At 31.5% G+C, this 21860-nt stretch overlaps 1 protein-coding gene across 2 annotated transcripts in view; it reads left to right on the plus strand.

The window, feature by feature from the left end:
• The window catches only part of LOC140449676 (uncharacterized), a 107372-nt gene that overhangs the window by 8535 nt on the left and 76977 nt on the right, over positions 1 to 21860 (plus strand). Inside the window, exons 2-3 of one of the 2 annotated variants that reach the window (XM_072542968.1) lie at positions 2862 to 3191; positions 7457 to 9402. The exons of the other annotated variant lie outside the window; for it this stretch is intronic. Of the exons in view, the coding sequence (XP_072399069.1) occupies positions 2863 to 3191; positions 7457 to 9083 (1956 nt within the window). The 5' untranslated portion in view covers position 2862 and the 3' untranslated portion in view covers positions 9084 to 9402. Of the gene's footprint in view, positions 1 to 2861; positions 3192 to 7456; positions 9403 to 21860 lie in introns of those variants that run through there. 2 annotated transcript variants of the gene reach the window in all.

Raw genomic sequence — 21860 nt, forward strand, 5'->3', positions numbered from 1 at the left:
GAAGAGGGGTGTAGAAACGAAAGAAAATGTTTATTCAACTGGATAATAGGATACAGAGTGCAACAAAACTATTGCAGTGCTCTTGTGATATAAAATCATTTTTGGTCTCCGTGGCAAATATTCAAAAATTTCACTAAAAAAAACATTAAAATAAAAAAATGACAAAAAAAAACAAAAAAAAAATTAAACATGCCTATGATTCATCATAGCCAGTCCTAAGCCTGGATAAAATATGAAGGATTATTTTAAATGTTTGTACTTAACTAATACACATTAAATATAAAAAGACTCTTAGGGAAGAAACTCCAATTTTTAAATTTATAGTACTTGTTAACATTTGACACAAACAGTAAGGTAGCTAATTTATACAGGGTGTTTCAAAAAAAGGTAACCCCGTCTCTAGGGTAGGTAAAACACTGAAAAATAATTGGGGTTTGCTTAGTAAAAAATTTTTGTAACGCCATCAGTTTTCAAGATACAGGGCGTTGAAGAAAAAAAAAATTTTACGCATTTTTTACGATTTTGCCGAAACTACTGGCAACATTGTAATGAAATTTTATATGAATATGTTTTGGAAGCTGATACATCCCATGAATTTGTTTTTATATCTGATTCTCATAGAGGGCGCTAGTTACACGGATCATACTAAGTATTAGTCAATAAAACTTTTTTAAGAGTATAATTATTAATCAAAATTTTAACTAAACTTAAACATCATTCAATTTTACACGAAAAAGGTACTCTTGGTAAAACTCGATACTGTGTACCGTTTTTGGAATATTTTGATTTGAAAATTATGAAGTAATAATTGATGCTGGTATAAAATAGTTAGTAATTAAACAAAACTAACCAGAAGCAAATTAAATTAATGACTAAAAACATAAAATAAAATTCAATTACAGTAAGTGTTCAAAATGCCCTCCGTTTTCGCGAATACACAAGTCTATTCTTTTTTCTAAAGATTCCATTAACCTTCTAAGCGGTAAGGGATCAGCTATGATGTCATTAAATTGACGTTGAATTCTTTCTTGGCGTGAATTTACCTCTGTGGCATAGACTTTTTCCTTAATATACGACCAAATTTAAATTTCCAGGCAGAATATGATAACCTATTAATTTGTTACCTAAAGTTGCTGCCCAAACATTAACTTTTAATGAGTGTTGGTAATGTGATACCCTTTTGACTCATGGATTCTTATCACACCAGTAGTGTACATTATGGGAGTTAAACATACCTTGGCGCGTAAAGGTGGCCTCGTCCGTAAAAAGAATGCATTTTAAAAAATTTGGATTGTGGGCTGTCCTTTGTTGCAATGTTTCACAAAAATCCACTCTAACCGGTAGATCATCTGGCAAGAGCTCTTGGACTTGTCTGTAATGATAAGGATGTAATTGCTGTTCTTTCAGTATCCGCCAAGTACTTGAAGAAGAAGTATTTGTTTGTCTTGCTATATTCCTTACGCTAACTGTTGGATCTTGATCAAGTAAATTTAAAATATTATTTTCTTTATTAATTGTTCTTGTTATTCTTGGTCTACCAGAATTTATTTTATTTGGTCTCACATTCCCAGTTTCTCGACAACGTCGTTCTACGGCTCTAAATGTTTTTTTACTTGGTAAGTTTCTTCTATGAAACTTTTCTGCATCTGACATCTAACATGTCAGTGTATTCAACATTTGGGTACATGTTGATTTGATTTTACAAATAACAAGGTTTCAAAACTCTAATTATTGTTGATTTATCGTCATAACAATCAATAAATGTGAGATTTCCATGGCACACTTGGAGAAAATAGAGGTATACCTATTAGAACTTTATCATTACTACCAGCATCAATTATTACTACATAATTTTCAAATCAAAATATTCCGAAAACGGTACACAGCATCAAGTTTTACCAAGAGTACCTTTTTCGTGTAACATTGAATGATGTTTAAGTTTATTTGAAATTTTGATTAATAATTATACTCTTAATAAAGTTATATTGACTAATACTTAGTACGATCCGTGTAACTAGCGCCCTCTATGAGAATCAGATATAAAAACAAATTCATGGGATGTATCAGCTTCCAAAACATATTCGTATAAAATTTCATTACAATGTTGCCACTAGTTTCGGCAAAATCGTAAAAAATGCGTAAATTTTTTTTTCTTCAACGTCCTGTATCTTGAAAATGGATGGCGTTACAATTTTTGAAACACCCTGTATAGAAATAATCAACAATCCCTTAATATTTTATTTATGCAATTTACTATTTTAAATGGAAAATAAGCCACAATTTATGTTGAAAATTAAATTTATTGACGTTTCGACTTAAAAATCGGATGCCGTTGTGAAAATACAAAATATGAATAAAAATAAAACAAATTTTGTTTATGTTGTTTGCTAAAAAATTCTTCTAATAATTTAATTTATTCTGACTCATTCATATTGAAAATTCAGACATATATTATACATTTTAAAGTAGACAAGAATTGTTCCTGTGCTCTATGCGCTTCAAACAAAAAAATGAAAACGTATATAAGGCTGTTTACAATACTGACAAAAAACTAGGCGGACGGAAACCAACAACAGTGACGCTTGATTTTGAAGATGCTGTTATTTTCCCAGACGTTAGACTGCATGGATACAATTACCATTTTAATCAGTTAACCCATTTTCTACCAGAATATCAATAAATATATTTTTTCATAAATATAACTGCAGATATCAATGGAATGAAACTAAATAAACGTAAAAATATGTTTTTATTGAATTATGAGACCAACTATTTGAATATAGTTCCCGATTTTGTAACAAAATTATCACCCCAATAAAAACTGACAACTCTAATGTATTCACTTGCAATTTTAATTTTAGGATGAAATCACTTCTATTTCTCCTGCTTTTCTATAGCTGGCAGATTTCCTTCGCCCAAAAGTGCTCAAGTCCGGAAGTATCAAGAAAGTTATCATTTATTTATAGAACAGTGCCATCATCTAAAATTGAACTGATAGAATGTTTCTATACTGACGGCAACCCGAAAAATAATTATTACGACATTACCAAGAACTGCGTTACTGCTGCCAGAACCAAAATATTCATTGACAAATATGGCGATGACCACCGTGTCAACGTGGGAGGATCCAAAGTTACTCTTAAAACGTACTATGCCGATGCTGATACATCACAGAACGTAGTTTTTCTTAAGTGAGTATTGTATTAACCCTTTAACAGCGAAATTTGTTTTTTCTTATCTTATTAAAACTATATATTTTCGGAAAATAAAAAAAATATATGAAAGGCATACACTTTATTAACCACAATTGTACTGTTGCTATATGGTAACGCTAGCCTAATACGCAATACAAAATTATTTGTTATGGAATATTTCATTACATTATATACATAGCCCACTGTCACATTTCAAACATTTTTTACGTTAGATTGAACACCCTTCCCTGGCACATATTTTTCTTTTCTTATTTTCATTAGGCACAAGTAAATGTCTACGACCATAATATCGTAGATCATCTGACACTCTGTTAAATGTCACAATGGAACGTGATATTGCTGTTTTCCAGCGCCTTTAGGGGGAGCCTTATATTTGGTAAGATATGCTTGTACTACTTGTCTTCTAAAATCTAGTTGAGGTGTAGATTGCGTCTTCCTGTAAACATTCCATGCATTTACCATAGAAATATCTAACAACCATGTGAAGATTGCCCACCACCACTTTTTACGTCTGATATTTATCCGGTATCTTGAAAGATTCTCATCTAACAAATCAGTACCTCCCATAAATCGGTTATATTCAGTTATAATTGATGGACGACTGATTTGAATAATTTTTTTTATATAATTTTATGACCAACTGGATTTATTCCATGGCATGTAGACGCTGCAGCAACTGCATTGTTATCTACCAATTTAACGATAATTACGTCATCATCCTTGTTTAGTCTTGAACTATAGCCACCTCTCAAAGTTTGTTTCAAAAGATCTTTCTTTTGGGGTAATGAGCAAGATTTGGGTAAGCGGTTTTTCTGAATCGTATTTCAGTTGTTTTGAATAAAATATAATATTAAAACCCTTAATTAGGTTGTCAAAATAAAATTTGAATGGTAAAATTTGGTTAGCTTCAGGGAATTCGTGTATCATATTTACAATTGGAGCTATGTTTTTTCCAAGTTCAATTTAAAATGTGGTGTTTTCTTGTGGTTTGTGGTTTGGTATAGACCAAAATTTACTAGATACCCTGATGCAGTATTCAGACACCACATCTTGTAGCCGAACCTATTTAATTTTCCCTGAATAAACTGTTTACAGGGATGTTCCCGAAATATTTTATCATGCATTCGTCAAAATCCAAGTTTTGTTCTGGAATCCAGTCTAAATTTTTTTTTCAACTTATCCATCAACAGCCTCAATTTCCACATTTTATCAGATTTTTCCGGTTCGTTGTTATCTGAACCGTGCAGGTATCTTCGAATTTGACGAAATCTATCTAGGCGCATAACTTGACTTACCATTTTATTTCGCATGTCATCTTGAGAGTCCCAGTAAAAATCTCGACCAGATAATTCGACATGTCCCGATAAAATGAGAATAGCAAAGCAACATTTCATTTCATCCAGCGTGATAGAATTTGTGTCTTTCAAGAAAATTGCTAATTAGTTGATTCGTCAACAATGAACTAAATTATGTCATCATTCAAAAATGTTTCCAAACCTTTAAGAGGGAATAAGCTTTTGAATCGTGCATCATTTTGTTTTAAAAATTGTCTTGCACGAGGAACTAAATCTCCATTTATTTGGTTCTGCCTGGTCATTTTGGTATTTCGTACCTTTCATCCTCTTCAAACTGCTCTGTATGAAATCGTACTTCAGCAGGGGCTGTTAGATGTTGCTTCTTAAGATTGTCAACAATACCTTCATTATCCTCTTCACCTGAGTTTTCATCCGTGAGAAGATTTTATTCTAGAGGCTCTATTAAAATTTTTTTGAATATTAATCTCATAATCATAAACCATGTTCAAAGCCTCTCCTAACGTAAAACCTCACCTGCAACAAATAAACAGTAATTTAACATTAGCACCCATAACTGGCTAGCGTTACCATATCGTAACGCTCTACAAAATAGTGCTAATAATGAAGCTGGTAAATTTTAACATTAAAATAATATAACATAGATCGAAAGTGATCTATTAACCGTCATATATTATCAATATTTTGACAATTATGCTTAAAATAAAATATTTCTAACACTTACTCTAGACGGAAGTCCACTAGGTTGAGAGTCTATTTTATACCACAAACTTCATTATAGGTTAGAATTCCTTTGGCAAAGGCTTCGTAGATTAATCTGTGGTATGTCCTTAACAATGGCTTAAAAGGATTGTCACAACTCACACTTATTAATTTTAATGGATGAAATTAGTTAAATATTCTTTTCTTTCGTTCATATGCAATTCTATGCGTATGCATTTCATTCATATGCAAGTCCACTAGGTTGAGAGTCTATTTTCAACCACAAACTTCAACACACTAATTCAACTAAAAATAATTTTGTTTTGAAGAATCCAGTTAAACCATCGCTTGCACTAATATTCGACAGTAAAATGACGCAACCGATATACTGAATTTCCAACAAATCTCAACAATATGAACATAAATAGAGATGGGCGCAACTGTTACCATATGGTAACGTTAGCCGTTCATGGATTAAGTAAGCAAATCCGACTGTTAAAATAAGATTTCCGCCAAAGAGTTCATGATCCTTTTTATGTTTTTTTCTTTTTCTAATCACAATTTTCAAGTAATGTCTAGAGTATCAAAAGCTTGTGAAAGGAAATACGGTATAACTGAAATAGCATTTTTCATCAACAAAAATTTACGCTAAAAACAGATAATGTTGCTTTAATTCATTTAATGAAAAATAACTGGTTAACAATAAAATACGTCAAGGAATATTATTGCCTCAAAAATATGACTTTGAATTTACCTACATTAAAGGGAAATATCATTGTCTGATGATGTCTCTTGCGCTGATGAAAACATTAAAAATGAATATCAAAGAATATTACAAATAGGAATATATTTCAAACATATCAAAATAGGAAAATAGGATCATTTGATTGGAAATGGGAAATTTTTAAAAATACAGCTTACAACTCCGCACTAGAAGTGTGTGGCTTTCTAATCGAAAGACGTTCAGGAACGAACGAAAATAAAAAATGGACGGAAATATATAATAACACGAAAATTCAATAAGATAAACAACAGTATACATAAAAATTCGAAATATTGTCAAAATAAAAACAGCAAAAGGGGAAAGCTGAAAAAAATTTGGAAATGTAATAAAGGAAAAACACATTACAAATTGACAAATTGACAAAAAAGACAGTTGATAGATAAAGGCAAGAGAAAAGAAATAAAGGCAATTATGGCTAAATTCCAGTGGAATGGGAAAATAACTTGATTAATAACAAATTAATTTAAAAAGTTCAACTGAATGGAACAAGATCAGAAATATTTTATATAAAAAAATGCATAAAGCAATGATATAGTTTAAGTCAACTATTATTTATATAATATTGGACATAATATTAAAAAATACTATTGTTCTTTTAGCAGACAATTACGAAAAATTGAAGACGCTGACAGATTTGGAAGGAAAAAATAAAGAGTGAAAAGAAGATCAAGATGATAATAAATAAAAAAGAACACAGAATAAAATAATTAAAATCAAAGAGAAATAATAGAAAGAAAGAAGTAAATAATCAAATCTAGATAATTTAGATATAACAAGACGAAGGAAGGTCACTATCATAATATACTATGCATTAAATACAAGAGTACTCAAAGAAAGAAAGAAATATAATACACAAGAGTTAAACTGATAATTTTTAACGGAATGGTTGTTTCGTGTGAAACAACTATTATAGTGCGAGTTAAGTATAGACATTACAGAAAAAACAGAAAACGAAAATATAAAGTACCGAAATAGAATATTTAATGATTGCTGAACATGCCAAAATTGACAGATAAAAATGAAGAAATTAGATAAAATATAAATCAAGAAACCGCTACTAAAAACAAAATTAAAAGGGAACAGTTTGGGCTGGTATGATTTTATCTAATGAAAAAAACTAAAACAATTTAACTAAAAAAACGTTGAAGAAATAAGAAGCAATGACTACAGAAAAGAAAAACTTAAATGAAATGAAATAATAGGAAACAAACGTTACAATAAATCGGGTTGATGCTAATAGGTATATGAATTCACGCGAAGAAGACGTAGCAGTGAAGGCAAATATGTGCCCCACTTTTTCGTTTGCCATCTTTTAACATAAAACTTAATGACAGCCTAGAATGATATTAGTTTCAAAAAAAGGTATCAAACTTATAACAATAAAATCAAATCTAGAATTTTGTACACCATTTTCTAATCAATATGTTTTTGTTTTATTGTAGATCCGGAAAGAAATGCAGGTATGACGCTGGCTTTTGCTACGACTCTTCCGAAGGAAATAACTATGCCGTAGTATGGACTGTCAATCCAGTACCAAAAGTCGTATGTCCTAATCAACTTCAGCAAATTTTCTACGGTTACGTTGATTTTTGGACCTTTACTGTAGAAAACAGAAAATATCTTATTTACTCTGTTCCACTAAGCGATCAATCATTTTCCTTAAGCCTATCGAACACAACAGTTTGCCACGGAAAACAAGCTTGGTATGTCGACGAACAAGGTTTCTTAGTATCGTTTACTAGTCTGCTACCTGGTATTACATCCACTCCTAAATTGGACCGAAAGCTCTTTCCGCCATTCAAATCTAAAGGAGATATTAGTGACAGTATTATTAGGGACTGCACTCTGAAATCCTATAACTTAAACTTTGGTACTAGGACCGATACTGATTATTTATCAGATTCAGAAAATATTAAAATAGTTCTCAAATTGTATCAACAAAATATTGATAACAACAAAAATGCCATAAATAAACTAGCAAAAGATATACAGAATCACAACAGTGACAAGGGACCATCTTCAAATGTACTTTCAGAATTGAATAAAGTAAAATCATCAATAAGCACAAACTTCAATAATATTAACAAACTATTCAAAGATATCAACGAGCTGAGAACTGTAGATACAGACATTTATTCGATAATAACAAATTTAGTTAATAGTGTTAAACAATTAAAGATAGACATTAAAGAATTTAATAAAAATAATAATAACATAGAAAAATATTTAAAGGAATTTAAAAATGATGTTAACAAGAAATTCTACGACTATAATACAGACATCAAAATAGAATTAGCTAAACTTAAACAATCGTCAGGATCAAATGTTCTAAATACACTTAATCCAACAATACAAAGTCTTAACCACAGCAGTACAACCTGCTTAAATACAGTAACTAGTCTTGAAAAAGACACAAAAAGGTCCATACAAAAGTTACAAACCGACTTGATGGACACTCAAGACTCGCTAGAAAAAACTGTTAAGAAGTTTATATTGGCTAATTTAACAAACATTGAAATGTTTTTTAGTCGAAAATTAAATGATGTTTTAGCATCAGCAAATAAAAAATACAACCAATCATTGAATGAAATATACACTTTTAAAAATAATCTTAAGAACGATCTAGCAATGCTAGAAGGGAAGCTTGACAAATGCTCAATTGATCAAAAGACAACCTCCGATGAACTGGAAAAGACAAAACGATCTTTTTCCACCAAATTTTCATCTTCAGCAAACGACATTAAGCAATTAAAAGAATCACTTTACAATTACGTAAACATGTCAATTTCTAGTCTAACAGATGCTACCAACAAGGACTTTTCTAAAGAACTTGCTGATCTAAAAAGAAGCCTATCAGAAAAGTTTAATAATGGTTTTCTTAATCAAGTCGGTAATACAGCAACATCTGCTCTCGACAAAAGCCGTAAGTGCGAAACCGAAGTAAACCAGCTAAAGAGTGAGATTAATAAGTTGAGGAATGATTTTCAAAAAAACTTGGACATTCTCAAAGCAGAAAATGAGGAAGCTAGAAAGAGATTTGGTATAGAAGACAGTACTATTGTCTGGTAGTATATATAAATTGCAGAGTCGTTTTTTTTTTGTTATTTGTTTTTACTCTGATATCTCGTTTCCCATATCTTACCATTACTTTTCGATCTTCTATTTGCTATTTTTTTTAAATTTTTTTTATATTTCCATCTATTTAAACTTTAAGCTTTAAATTTTTTATTACCGTATTATTCTGTTATTTTGAAATTGCGGTTGATTCTACTTTCTCGAAAATGCAATCCAAGTAAAGTCGTAATACTTGTACAGCTTCTGGGAATGGTATTATCTTTTATTAAAAATATGTTTAAATAAAAATTAAAATAATAAAATTTTAAAAAAACTTTATTGTTTTAATAAGAGTTTAATTATCTAAACATTTTCTAATTTAGAAGAAAAATAAAAATCATCTTAATTTATGAAACTTCGATTGTCGAAATTTCTTTAAGCCAGAAAGAATGTTAAATCAACGATTCTCTGACTATTGAGTAGGCTGGTGCTATTTAAAATAGGTTATTACTATATTTTTAAGTACCGATATTAAAAATTAGCAAAAGTCAGAAAGAAAACTTCAGAAGTTTTAACTTTTAATTCATCTGCATTTTGTTTATGTTTCATTATTTAGTATTGACTGTTACTTTTAATTTTTTACGTAATGGCATCTTCAATCAATAATTTAGTGGTAGTGATTTAATAAAGACTTTTTACTTACCGATTTAAAACTAAATCATCTAAAAAAATTTACTTACCTACTCTGATACAAAAATGTATTAAATTATTTCAGTATATAAAACTCTATCAAGCATAACTTAGAATATGAAAAATAAAAGAATTATACTTTTTCTAAATCAATATCCTAATAGATTTAAAATAAATTACCACTAATACACCTTATCATTCAAAAAATTATAAGTTGTGAGTGTTACCAGATAATGACGCAAAGTTCGAAACTTGTTATCGACTCAGCCAACAAATATCTTTAAATCCGTATTCAAAAATTCGTACAATTTTCTCATTGCGACTTAAGTCACAAAAAGGGATAAGCATTCATACACATTTTCTTTCTACATAAAGTGTTAGCTGTTTACAACCTTATAGCCTTCTTCTTCTAAATGTGGTTAGACGCACTATGTATCACCAATCACTATATAAAAACTCTTGTACCGGAATGTAAGTAGTATTTTGTTTATTTCGATTTTATTACAACTCAACAGATTTTTTCTCTTACCAATTTTTGGGTTGTTACTTTGTCTGCTAAAGTAATTTTATGCATATTAATAAACACAGACAGGTAATATTGGCATAATTACTATAACTTTTTTGATCTATATCTTTGTAAGACAGCACCCTAATATGAGCTTTTTATAATTTCAGCATATAATTAACTTTGTACCACTGACTTGATCATGCTTTGCAAATCTTAGAAAGCGAAACCGATCGTCTTGGGTAGTAAAATTAAATTGATTGTAAGTCTAATTTATTTCTTTTACCTCTTTTTTCAATAAAATTAATTTTGTTCTTATGATTTTCCCTGGGGTATCACCGGGTGCTTTCCATGTATAAAGCCTTCTTGGGTGTAATTTAAAAACTGTATTCGTTACAACCATATCCGTTTCTTGGCAGAATTGGATCAGTCTTTCTCCTCTTTCGTTTTTTATGCCAAGACCATATGACCCCACGACATTCTCGACTGTACCTTGTCCTATTTTGGCATTGAAATCGCCTATAATAATAGTAAGTTCATGTTTTTTGGTCAGTTTTAGAGAGTCTTCTAGAGCCTGATAGAAATTTTCTATTTCTTCTTTAGTGGATTCTGATGTCGGTGCGTAGGCCTGAACGATATTTTCAATAGCACAACTCTGTCTGATATGGGCGTAAATCCTATTGCTGCTTTAGCTATTTCCCTTTTTACCATTATCGCTACGCCGTTTCTGTTTCTTGTTGTGTCGTCTCCAGAATAATAGATATGTTGTTCACCTATAGTTCTTATTTCAGAATTTGGCCATCGAACTTCACTGCATCCTAAAATATCTATGTTCAGGCGAGTCATTTCTTGAATCATATTTGCTGCTTTGTCTGCTTGGTACATGCTTCGAATGTTCCACGTACCACTCCTTTTAACTTTTGGGACATTATTGGCTGACCGAGGGATTCTTAGCACCCCCACTCCACTTGAGGGGTGCCCGGGATTGAGGGCCGTTTGTTTAGGATTTTCAGTCATTATAGTGTCCTGGGGATATCCTTACGGATCTTTAATATGGTAGTCATATCGTGGCTTTCCACATCACAATGCCGTTAGCTAATTTAGCTCTTCCGCCTTTGGAGTCATTTTCTCAGCTCTAGAGCAATGAAGTGCCCTACCACACGGCACACGCCGTGTTGAGGTTGAGAACTACCCCCTCCAAGTTGGTTTTCCAAGAAGTACTGAAGAACCCCTACTCAATTCAGAACCCTTCGTTCTTGGAAACTACACCGACACGGTGTAGTTACAGTCTAAGACTATATAAATGCTATGTTTAGTTCCACTTCGGAAATCGTTCTCAATTTCCATAGTGGAAATTGAAACGTCAATAAACGCACTTTAACCTTTAATTGTGGCTTATTATTGTTATAGAACAATATTATAGTACAAATTTTTGCTGGTTTAAATTTTCATTGTACAAATGAGCGCCCGCCCTGCCATACGCGTCTTATATTAATTAAAAAACAATTAAATAAAAAACAATTATATTAATCAAAAAACAGGAACAGGTACAGCTGGACACAATAGCAACAATTCAAATTTCACTTTAAGTGTAACTACGTATTGAACTGATTAAACTGCTTCTATTAACTCTACTGCTACTTATGTTCCATAAAAAGGGACACAAAATAAGAAAACATTTCAAATACATCTATGAAATATTAAACAAACTCTAAAATGGTTTATTTTTGACCTCGGTGACGCTAAGATATTCTTCGATACTTTAGCAAATATATATATATATATATATATATATATATATATATATATATATATATATATATATATATATTGACTCCAACCCATCCAAAACAGTTTGGAAGAAATATTATTAATTTAGAGATTAATGATGCTCGGAAATTATGTGACAGGTTTGGAATAAATATTATTAATTTAGAGATTATAAGTGAAAGTAATAAATTTAAAAGGACTTTTTTTGGAAATGGTTTGTATTAGCAAAAGTGATAATAATTTAAACAAAAGATCAGAAATTCAAAATCTAAGCAAAATTTATAATTATATTCTTTCTTTATGATTTATATCTAAAACTTGTAAAATGTCATATTTAATTCTTCATATATCTCACGATACACTTACACCGGTATGCTAACGCGCAGAGAGAGCAAATGAATATTTAGTCTATTATTCTCACACTTTGACGTCACGGCGAAGCAACTTGAATATAATATCTTATAATATATATTGGTTTATGAGTTTAATTGGCCTAAAATAAGATAAAGAAAGCATTTAAATTATTAAGATTTAATTAATATAATGTAATGCTAATTTAAATTGTATCAAGAGCTACATAAACATAAGTCCACTAAGCACATAATAAAAATAAATAAATAAAAAATTAATGACTAAACGCGAACTGAAAAGACGGTTTCCGTCTAAAACAAATGTGATCATTTTTGAAAATATTTAGTTTATAATATGTTGTGAATAAAAAAAAGAAAACAAATGTGTATCATTATAAATTACAAACTTTACCAATATTACAGATATTAAAATTTTACAGATTTGGTTTAAAAAATAGGGAAGTTACAATGAAAAACGCACAATGCATAATATTTGCTCCTTTCAAACGGATGCTCGACATGAATTTATTCAATCACTTTGGCTTTACAACCCTGTGTGGGTCCTAGCCTCCCCAAGAATTTTTCTCCAGTCGTCTCTATCCATCGCCTTCCTCCGCCAAGCACGTATTTCCATATTTCTCATGTCTTCATCGATGTTATCTAGGAATCTTGTTCTGGGTCTTCCTCTTCTTCTTTGACCAATAGGTCTATCAAGGAGCGTTTTTCTAGCTGGGTCGGTTTGCTCCATCCGCATTACATGGCCTACCCACCTCAGACGTCCTATCTTTATGTGTTTTACGATATCTGGTTCCTGGTATATCCTATAGAGTTCGAAGTTGTATCGTCTTCTCCAGACACCATTTTCATTTACCGCTCCATAGATGCGCCTTAGTATTTTTTTTATGAATGAATGAATTTATTACTTATAACTTATTTCTTATTATTACTTATAACTTATTTCTTCAAATCTTGCAATTTGTAAATGTTGACATTTTTTTCTAATTTTCTCTTGCAGTTTTCAAAGCTAATTTTTTGATTAAGTTGTCTTAATCTAATATATGTACGTGTTTTGCTTAAACAATAGACTACTTCATACGGTATGGTATTATTATTTTCTTCTAATTTTGCCATGGTCCAAGCAGTTAAAGTTTTAAATAAATTGGTGTCATGTGATAATGAAGACTCATGCCTTGGATGAAATACAATTATCCAATATTTGTGCAGCAAAAAGTAAGTCGTCATTAGGATTTAATAAACCACCTCTTGAAATAAATTGTATCCAATCCGGCATGTCAGTAATGCTTATGGTATCCGCTTTACATCCTAATTTGGAATTTATAGGTAACGTATCCAGCTATACAGATTGAACGAATTTAAAACGGAACATACGAAATCAATGTATTTCGGCTCAACTCCGCTCTAGGTGGTTGGCCAACAAAAGGTTGTCAAATAATTATATTATAAAAATCCAATACTTCAGCGGGCTGCTGGATTCTGAATTCATTCAAGAACAAGTCAAAACTCCACCCAAATAGGTTGCCTAGAATCACTATAAAAACTAGACTACACAAGCAGTTATTATGCTGTCAAACCACTTATCGCTTCCTTATAGTCCAAGAGATAGAGCCGAAATTTTGAACTGATCAGTAATTATGACATTTCTCTATTGGAATATATTCATTGTAACTGGGTTAAGACTTTGCCTTACAGGCAGACGCCCCTCGTGGTACAGGGGGTGGCTATACAGGGATGAAGTTGTAATTTATATAAATGGCTGAAAATTTGCCCAGAGTAAAATCTTGGTATAACTAGACGAAATCCCAAAGGGCGGACGCAAGAGTGGATACATAAGGGGTGGCGGACAGGGGTGAAGTTGCAATTTTTTGGGGAAAAATTAACGATAAGTAATATGTCCGCCATTTTCATGGCTCATTTAGCCCCTAAAAACTCTAAATCCAAAAGGGCGGACAGCTGGGTTGGTACATAGAGCCATAAAACGGGGTCAAATGTACCACTTGCCTGCGCATTTTAGGTCTCGGTAACAATTTTCAAACTGATTTTATTATGATATTTTTATACCGATTAATTTGAAAATTTGTATGCTCACTTCTGTTACTATTCTGAGAAGCGTCAAGTAGAGTTTTCCTCAAAATTTTCCAAAAAAATTTCCGTAAATGAAAATTTTCGTTATTTTTAAAGGTAAAATCTAATTTGTAGAATCCTTTCGATTTTCTGTATGTTTTTTTTTACAAACTAGTCATATTTACTTTACAAATCACATTTCTTTCTTAAATATAAATATTTTACGAATTAATTTTTAATTGAATAAATGTTTGATATTTGATATTTTATTAAATTAAAGTAATTTTATAGTGTTAACTATTAAATATTTTTAGTATAACAAATAGTAATTTTACTTATTTTTTATTACAATAAAAAGGTTTTTAAATTTATATTGCATAAATAATGGTTGTTCAGATATAAGAAAAATTTGATTTATTATTACATTAATAATCAAATACAAAATATATTATTTCTATTTATCAATAGGTAAAATTCAATTTGTAGAATTCCTTTAACATTTTACAAATAATTATTAATAAAAATCAATTTAATAGTGGAATTATCAATTTTTTAAGTTTTGAAATTTACTTTGTAGATATTTTCAATATTTTTTTTAACTTTTAAATTGATTGAATTTTTTTTTCAGTAGTTAATTATAATTTTTCAAATTCTGTTTGGACATTAATTTTGCATCATTATTATTTTAAAATATTAAAATAATAATGATGCGCGTTCCATTTAGATCAGTAATTCTAGACGCATGCGCTAAATGTAATAAGTATCAAGATGCTTTTATCCAACTTGGTGAAACTGACTTCGATTGTAATGAGGTTTTTGAAACCTTAGAAACTTTCATATGTCACTTATATGGAACAGGACTGACGAGAACAATTCCAAAAAGAAAAGTAAACGATGTCAGATTTTCACTATTTAACCGGCAGTATAAGTTGCATGATGTAAACGAGCCTTTTTAAAAAAAAACTAAAAAAAATTTCGATGCTTCAAGCTTACCACCATGTCAAGATGAATTACACCAACATCTACTGCGAGCCCATTATATTTCAAATATTTGGACAAATGCTCATAAAAAAGTACCAACAGAATTGATTGTTGAAGAACATGGTTGGGAGTTTGAAGATTAAACATATAAATTCAAATGGTTTAGTGGACCTCAGATGCCAGAATCAGTTCGAGAAGTAGTGATTGAAAATGAAGCAGATAATGAATGTGATATTATTGAAAGTGAAAGTGACGAAGATGATGAATGTGATGACATCAATGAGAGTGAGTAAAATGACGAAATTTTTAAAGGTTTTCTAAATTTTTTTTTCTTATCGGAAAAATCGTTTGAAAATTTTTGGAAAAAAATCATGGTATAACTGACAGAAAATCGAAAGGATTCTACAAATTAGATTTTACCACAAAAAATTACGAAAATTTTCATTTACGGAAATTTTTTTGGACAATTTTGAGGAAAACTCTACTTGACGCTTTTCAGAATAGTAACAGAAGTGAGCATACAAATTTTCAAATCAATCGGTATAAAAATATCATAATAAATTCAGTTTGAAAATTCTTACCGAGACCTAAAATGCGCAGGCAAGTGGTACATTTGACCCCGTTTTATGGCTCTCTGTACCAACCCAGCTGTCCGCTCTTTTGGATTTAGAGTTTTTAGGGGCTAAATAATGAGCCATGAAAATGGCGGACATATCCGCCCTTTGGAATTCCGTCTAGTTATACCAAGATCTTACTCTGGACAAATTTTCAGCCATATTATCGATCGTTAATTTTTCCGAAAAAAATTACAACTTTATCCCTGTATAGCCACCCCCTCTACCACGAGGGGCGTCCGCCTGTAAGGCAAAGTCTTAACCCAGTTACAATGAATATATTCCAATAGAGAAATGTCATATTACTGATCACTCCAAAATTTCGGCTCTATCTCTCCGACTATTAGGCAAGCTCCTCTTTCCTTTAAAGGAGACAGATAGTTGAACGATATTTTATACAATGTCTATCACTGGGTATGGATTTATTTTTGTCCAAGTTTTATATTGGTCCACTATTTCAAATGCAGTTCAAACAGAAATATATTAAATTGTATGTTCCGTTTTAAATTCGTTCAATCTGTATATTTCAAAGCATATTTGTTAATTTTTTCTCCGCATTCAACACAATACATAAGAAGATTTATTGCAGTAATAGCATCAGGTTTAAGGTTCCTAATACTTGGTGGCACAAAATTTGAAGAAAAATATCTTTGGTTTATAGACATTTCAAAACAATTATCATCGAAATGTATTGAACAGATGCATGCTGTAGGGTATTTAAAATATTATTTTATATATTATATGCTCGGTATATTCAAAAATTTTGCATAAACGCTCATACGTACCTAAGTTTAGGCAAATACAACATAATTATCTCCTTACATGTTTAAGCGTTATTGAGAAATTATTTTGGTACAAACTTTTCCTCTTTATGCAAATTTTTACACACTATTAATATAAAGAGACATTTACCATTTTTTAAATTTATTTAATCTTGTCGTATATCAGTCCCTTTTATTTCTCTATTATAATTGCCATATCCAAAAACGGCACACCCAGGCATAACTATAATTATTTAGTTTTATACACAAAGGTTAATTTCAAATAAATCACCGGCGAATTAATGTATCTAAACGTTAACAAAAGCTACGAATAGCTATCTAATGTGTTTCGCGCGTTATTCTTGCTTCGCCGTGACGTCGCTGCGCCAAGCCGACGCGTTTAGGATTTTGATCTAGCATACCGGTGTAAGTGTATCGTGATAATATATCTGTTACACTTTTTCAGACATCTGTCAACGGTGAATAAATCTTCTTCTTTTTTGTTACTAAACAAAAAAGAATGTTTAAACGAAATTTTACTTTTGGCAATAAAATTGTCAAAAATAAAAATTTTATGTTTATAAAATAAACATAAATGACATAAAATTGTCATTTATGACATTGAGGCTTATTTGTAATTGGTTGCTATTTTAACTTGTTTATAAATTCAATTATTTTTGTATTAAAAAAAATGTTTTCAAAATTATAAAAAATTTTCAGAGAATCATTTATTCGACATTTTTAAATTAATTATTTTTAAGATGTATTAGCAGCAATTTTTATTTACTAAACTAATTTTTATTTGGTAAGTTAACAAAAATTGTTTTTTCCTTCTAGTTCAACCTTGTAAGATATTTTGTCTTTTTTAGCTCTTGATAATAATTGTAAACACAATTGAAAGCTCGAGGTTAAAAAAATAGTTAACCAATAGCCCTTTTATTGACTCCAACCCATCCAAAACAGTTATATATATATATATATATATATATATATATATATATATATATATATATTTTGAAACAACCTAATGCATTAAATAAGAGAACTGATATCAGCAACTTAAGCCAAATTTACAATGCACTAATACTACAAAATTGATTCTTCCGTATTCTACTTTTAAATTATTGGTTTCTTCTTCAACTTCTTTTATTATATCATAACATTTATGATGGCATCTACAAAACTTTTTCTTCAATCTCACCAGCTGATTGTCAGTTGACATTCGAGCTTTCAAATAGTTTATTTTGCATGATATGATCATAACAGTCAAGATCCCTAGCCTTGCCGTTGTTAATATAACATTTCAAAATTGACAATTACATTTTTTGATAGATTTTAGAATCAATCAATGTTTTCAAAAGTTAAATTAATAAAAAAATTAATATAAAATTACTTAAATTGGGAATCTTCCGGCGTTCTGTGTTTCTGTGTTTTTGCTGATTTATTTAGTACATTAATTTTTGATGTTTCTTCACAATAATAACATCTTAATGCTACAGATCTTTTAAAGGTAAGATCATTTACTTAATTGTTTTTCATATTAGATGTATCGTATGTATATTAATAACACTCTTTTAGATGAACTGATGATGCCCATTGAACAGTGGGCGAAACGTCTTCAATAAAAAGATAAAGTAGCACATCTCTTGTCTTTTTTATCTCCAAATTGACCGAAAATATCCCATTCACTTACGAGTGCACATTTATATATATATATATATATATATATATATATATATATATATATATATATGCTTATTTTGTATGTATCACTGGTGTTACTAGATAATTACGCCCATCAAGCAACATCCATCGGGCCAGATGCCATCTGGCTGGATTATGTTGCTCAACGGGCGTAATCATCTTAATAACACTCTTGGTGCATAAATAACTATTAAACCATTGTTTTTTAATTGATAATGTAGCGCCTATGGCAGGGCATTTGTACAATGAAAATTTAACAATTACATTTATTAATTTATACAATCGACATTTACAAGAAAAAAAAGTAGATAAAAAAACTAAAACACAAAGAGTTATTTTCCAGAGAGTTCGTTCGTAGCTTGCTATGACTTGCAGGCGGTAATGATTACACCTAATGGAGAACCATCGACATTCTACTATAAATCGAAAATTAACTGTTTAAACTTTACGATATTCGAATTAGGTGTATATTATACAGAATGGTATTTTGAGATGAGTCCGACGGTCAGCGTAAAGCGAATGAGTTTGGCACCTGCGTTTTACGTTTTGCTTAAAAAAAGTCAGCAGGAAGTGACTTAGATATGGATGTCATTTTCTATTCCGATAATTCCTGTGTTCAGATAAATAAAAAAAGGTAAATTAATATGATGTATATTTACGCTATTAAGAATCTGAAGTTTAAATCAATTACTGATAAATTTTTAATTAGGTGGCACACCTAAAATGAAGGGAGCACTGCACATTTAGTAATTGAGACAGAAATTAAAACAAAATTAGGGTCTGGTCCCATTTACATCCCGACGCAAAAAAACGTGGAAATAATTTTCTAGTTAATGGAATGTCTTATGCAGATGTTATTCATATTAAAAATTTACCAAGTGTTGTATTAAAGAAGAATGTTAATGAAGAAGCAGTAAAGTTATCAGATATTAAAGTTATAAAGATTGTTCAGTGATAATTATAATATCCAAATATTCTACAAAACAGCCTATTTTCGTGTAGTGTTGCCCAAATGCAAGAACAAGACGAAACTTAGACAGTCTTGGTCTTGGTCTTGGTATTACGCTCGCGGTCTTGGTCTTGGTCTTGCAAGTCTCGCAGTTACCCATTAGCCTATTGCTATTTATTAAACCTTACTTTAGATCTTAGAACAACGTAACAGAGTAAGTACATTTTAAGCTTAAATTAACATAGCCATAATAAAAATTAATAAATGTCTAAACAACTGACACCGAAATAAACCAAATTAATAACTCTCTCTTGTTTTTCCTTTAACTTGGTAGGCGTCCAGTCGTCGTTGACCATCGTCGTTCTTAGCACTGCTGCTTCCTTGGATTCCGTTTTGTTGCAGTGGGAACACTCTGCTGGACATAGCCTTCTGGAAAGAGAATCAGCGTTTCTGTGGCTGACTCCGGCCCGGTACTCAATCTTGAAATCGTATTCTTGGAGTCGTTCGATCCATCTGGCTATCTGACCTTCTGGGTTCTTAAACTGCATCAACCACTTAAGGGCGGCGTGGTCGGTTCGGATTAAAAACTTCCTTCCATAGAGGTATTGATAGAAGTGCTCTACTGATTTCACTACTGCTAGAAGTTCTCTTCACGTGACGCAATAATTCCGCTCAGGTTTTGAAAGAACTTTACTAAAATATCCAAGGACTCGTTCCTGTCCTCCTTGAATCTGAGATAGCACTCCTCCAATTCCCACATTACTTGCATCTGTATCTATGATGAACTCTCCTTCTGGCAGTGGATATCCTAAACTTGGTGCTGTAATTAAAGGCTTTTTTAAGCCTTTTAAGCTTTTTAATCACAGCACCAAGGTCTCAAAGGCATTTTGGCAATCTATACCCCAGCGGCAATCTCTTGCTTCCTCTATAGGTCGTGTTAATGGCTTAGAGATATCTTCAAACTTCTTAATCAAGTTTCGGTAGTAAGTACATAGTCCAAGAAAACTTCTCACTTAATATTTGTTCGTTGGTACTGGCCATTCCTTAATGGAATCGATTTTTCCCTTATCCACGGTCACTTCCTCTTTACTGACTATATGACCCATATAGTTGACTTTACCTTGAAATAGCTGGCACTTCTTGGGGTTTAACATCAATTAGGCAGCTTTAAGTTGATTAAAAACGTTTTCTTAATTCTTCAGATGATCTTCAAATGTCTCCCCCAAGACGATTATGTCATCTAGACAAACCAGGCATGTTTCCAAGATAACCCTCTCAGCACATTTTCCATAAGCCTCTTAAATGTCGCAGGAGCATTACAGAGTTCAAATGGCATAACGTTGAATTGCCACAATCCAGATCCTGTGGTGAAGGCTGTCTTCTCTTTATCCACTGGGTCCATTTCTACCTGCCAGTATCCAGACTTCAAATCCAAAGTAGAAAACAATTTACTTCCAGCCAATGTGTCCAATGTATCGTCGATCCGAGGCAGATGATAACTATCTTTCTTGGTAACGTTCTTCAGCAAACGGTAATCCACACAGAACCTCGTCGTTCCGTCTTTCTTCTTAACCAGGACCAACGGAGGGACCTATGGGCTCGTAGAAGGTTCTATCACCCCGTCTTTCTTCATTTCCTGAACAATTGTTTCAGCTTCCTCTCTTTTCGCCTGTGGTAATCGTCGAGCTGTTTGACAAATTGGCTTAGCATTACCAGTATCAATTTTATGCTTAACAATGATTTTTTCCCGTCTTTCCTCCTTTCGGTACGAAAATATCACGATATTGCCGAAGAAATTCCCTTAATTTCCTTTTCTCCATCTGATTTAGAGACTGTCCAGCAACTGCAACCATTTGGTCGAATTTGTCGTTAGAATTATCAGATGTTGTCGCCTGGTGGATTATGGATGTCACAGGTGTTCAAGTTCCTACTTTTATCTCTTTCTTGATGGTCACTGGGTAGTCGTTGACATTGATAAATCTCACAGGAATTTCTTTAGCCGAAGTCACCAATTCCTTTCCAATTATGATTCCACGCCCAACCTGGTCGTCATGGTTCCAAGGCTCCATCATAACAGATGTCCCTTCTTCCACAATTCCCTGTAGCCACGCTACTATTATCGTTTCACTTCTCGCATGCACGACTGTATCTTCTTTAATGGCTGATTTAACAGTGTTGTTATCATGTGGATTAAGAAATACCTCCTCGTTGCCAACTTTGATTACCTTATTCTTAAAATCCAATTGGAATCCATGCGTATTCATTACGTCCATTCCTAATATAACATCCTCTTTGATGTCAGCAACTATAACAGTATGGACGAACTTTTCTGCTCCAATTCCCAATTGAACCTGGATTTCTCCATGAATGTTGGCATTTTCACCTG

This window comes from Diabrotica undecimpunctata, chromosome 1, assembly GCF_040954645.1.
Source record: "Diabrotica undecimpunctata isolate CICGRU chromosome 1, icDiaUnde3, whole genome shotgun sequence".
NCBI lineage: Eukaryota > Metazoa > Arthropoda > Insecta > Coleoptera > Chrysomelidae > Diabrotica > Diabrotica undecimpunctata.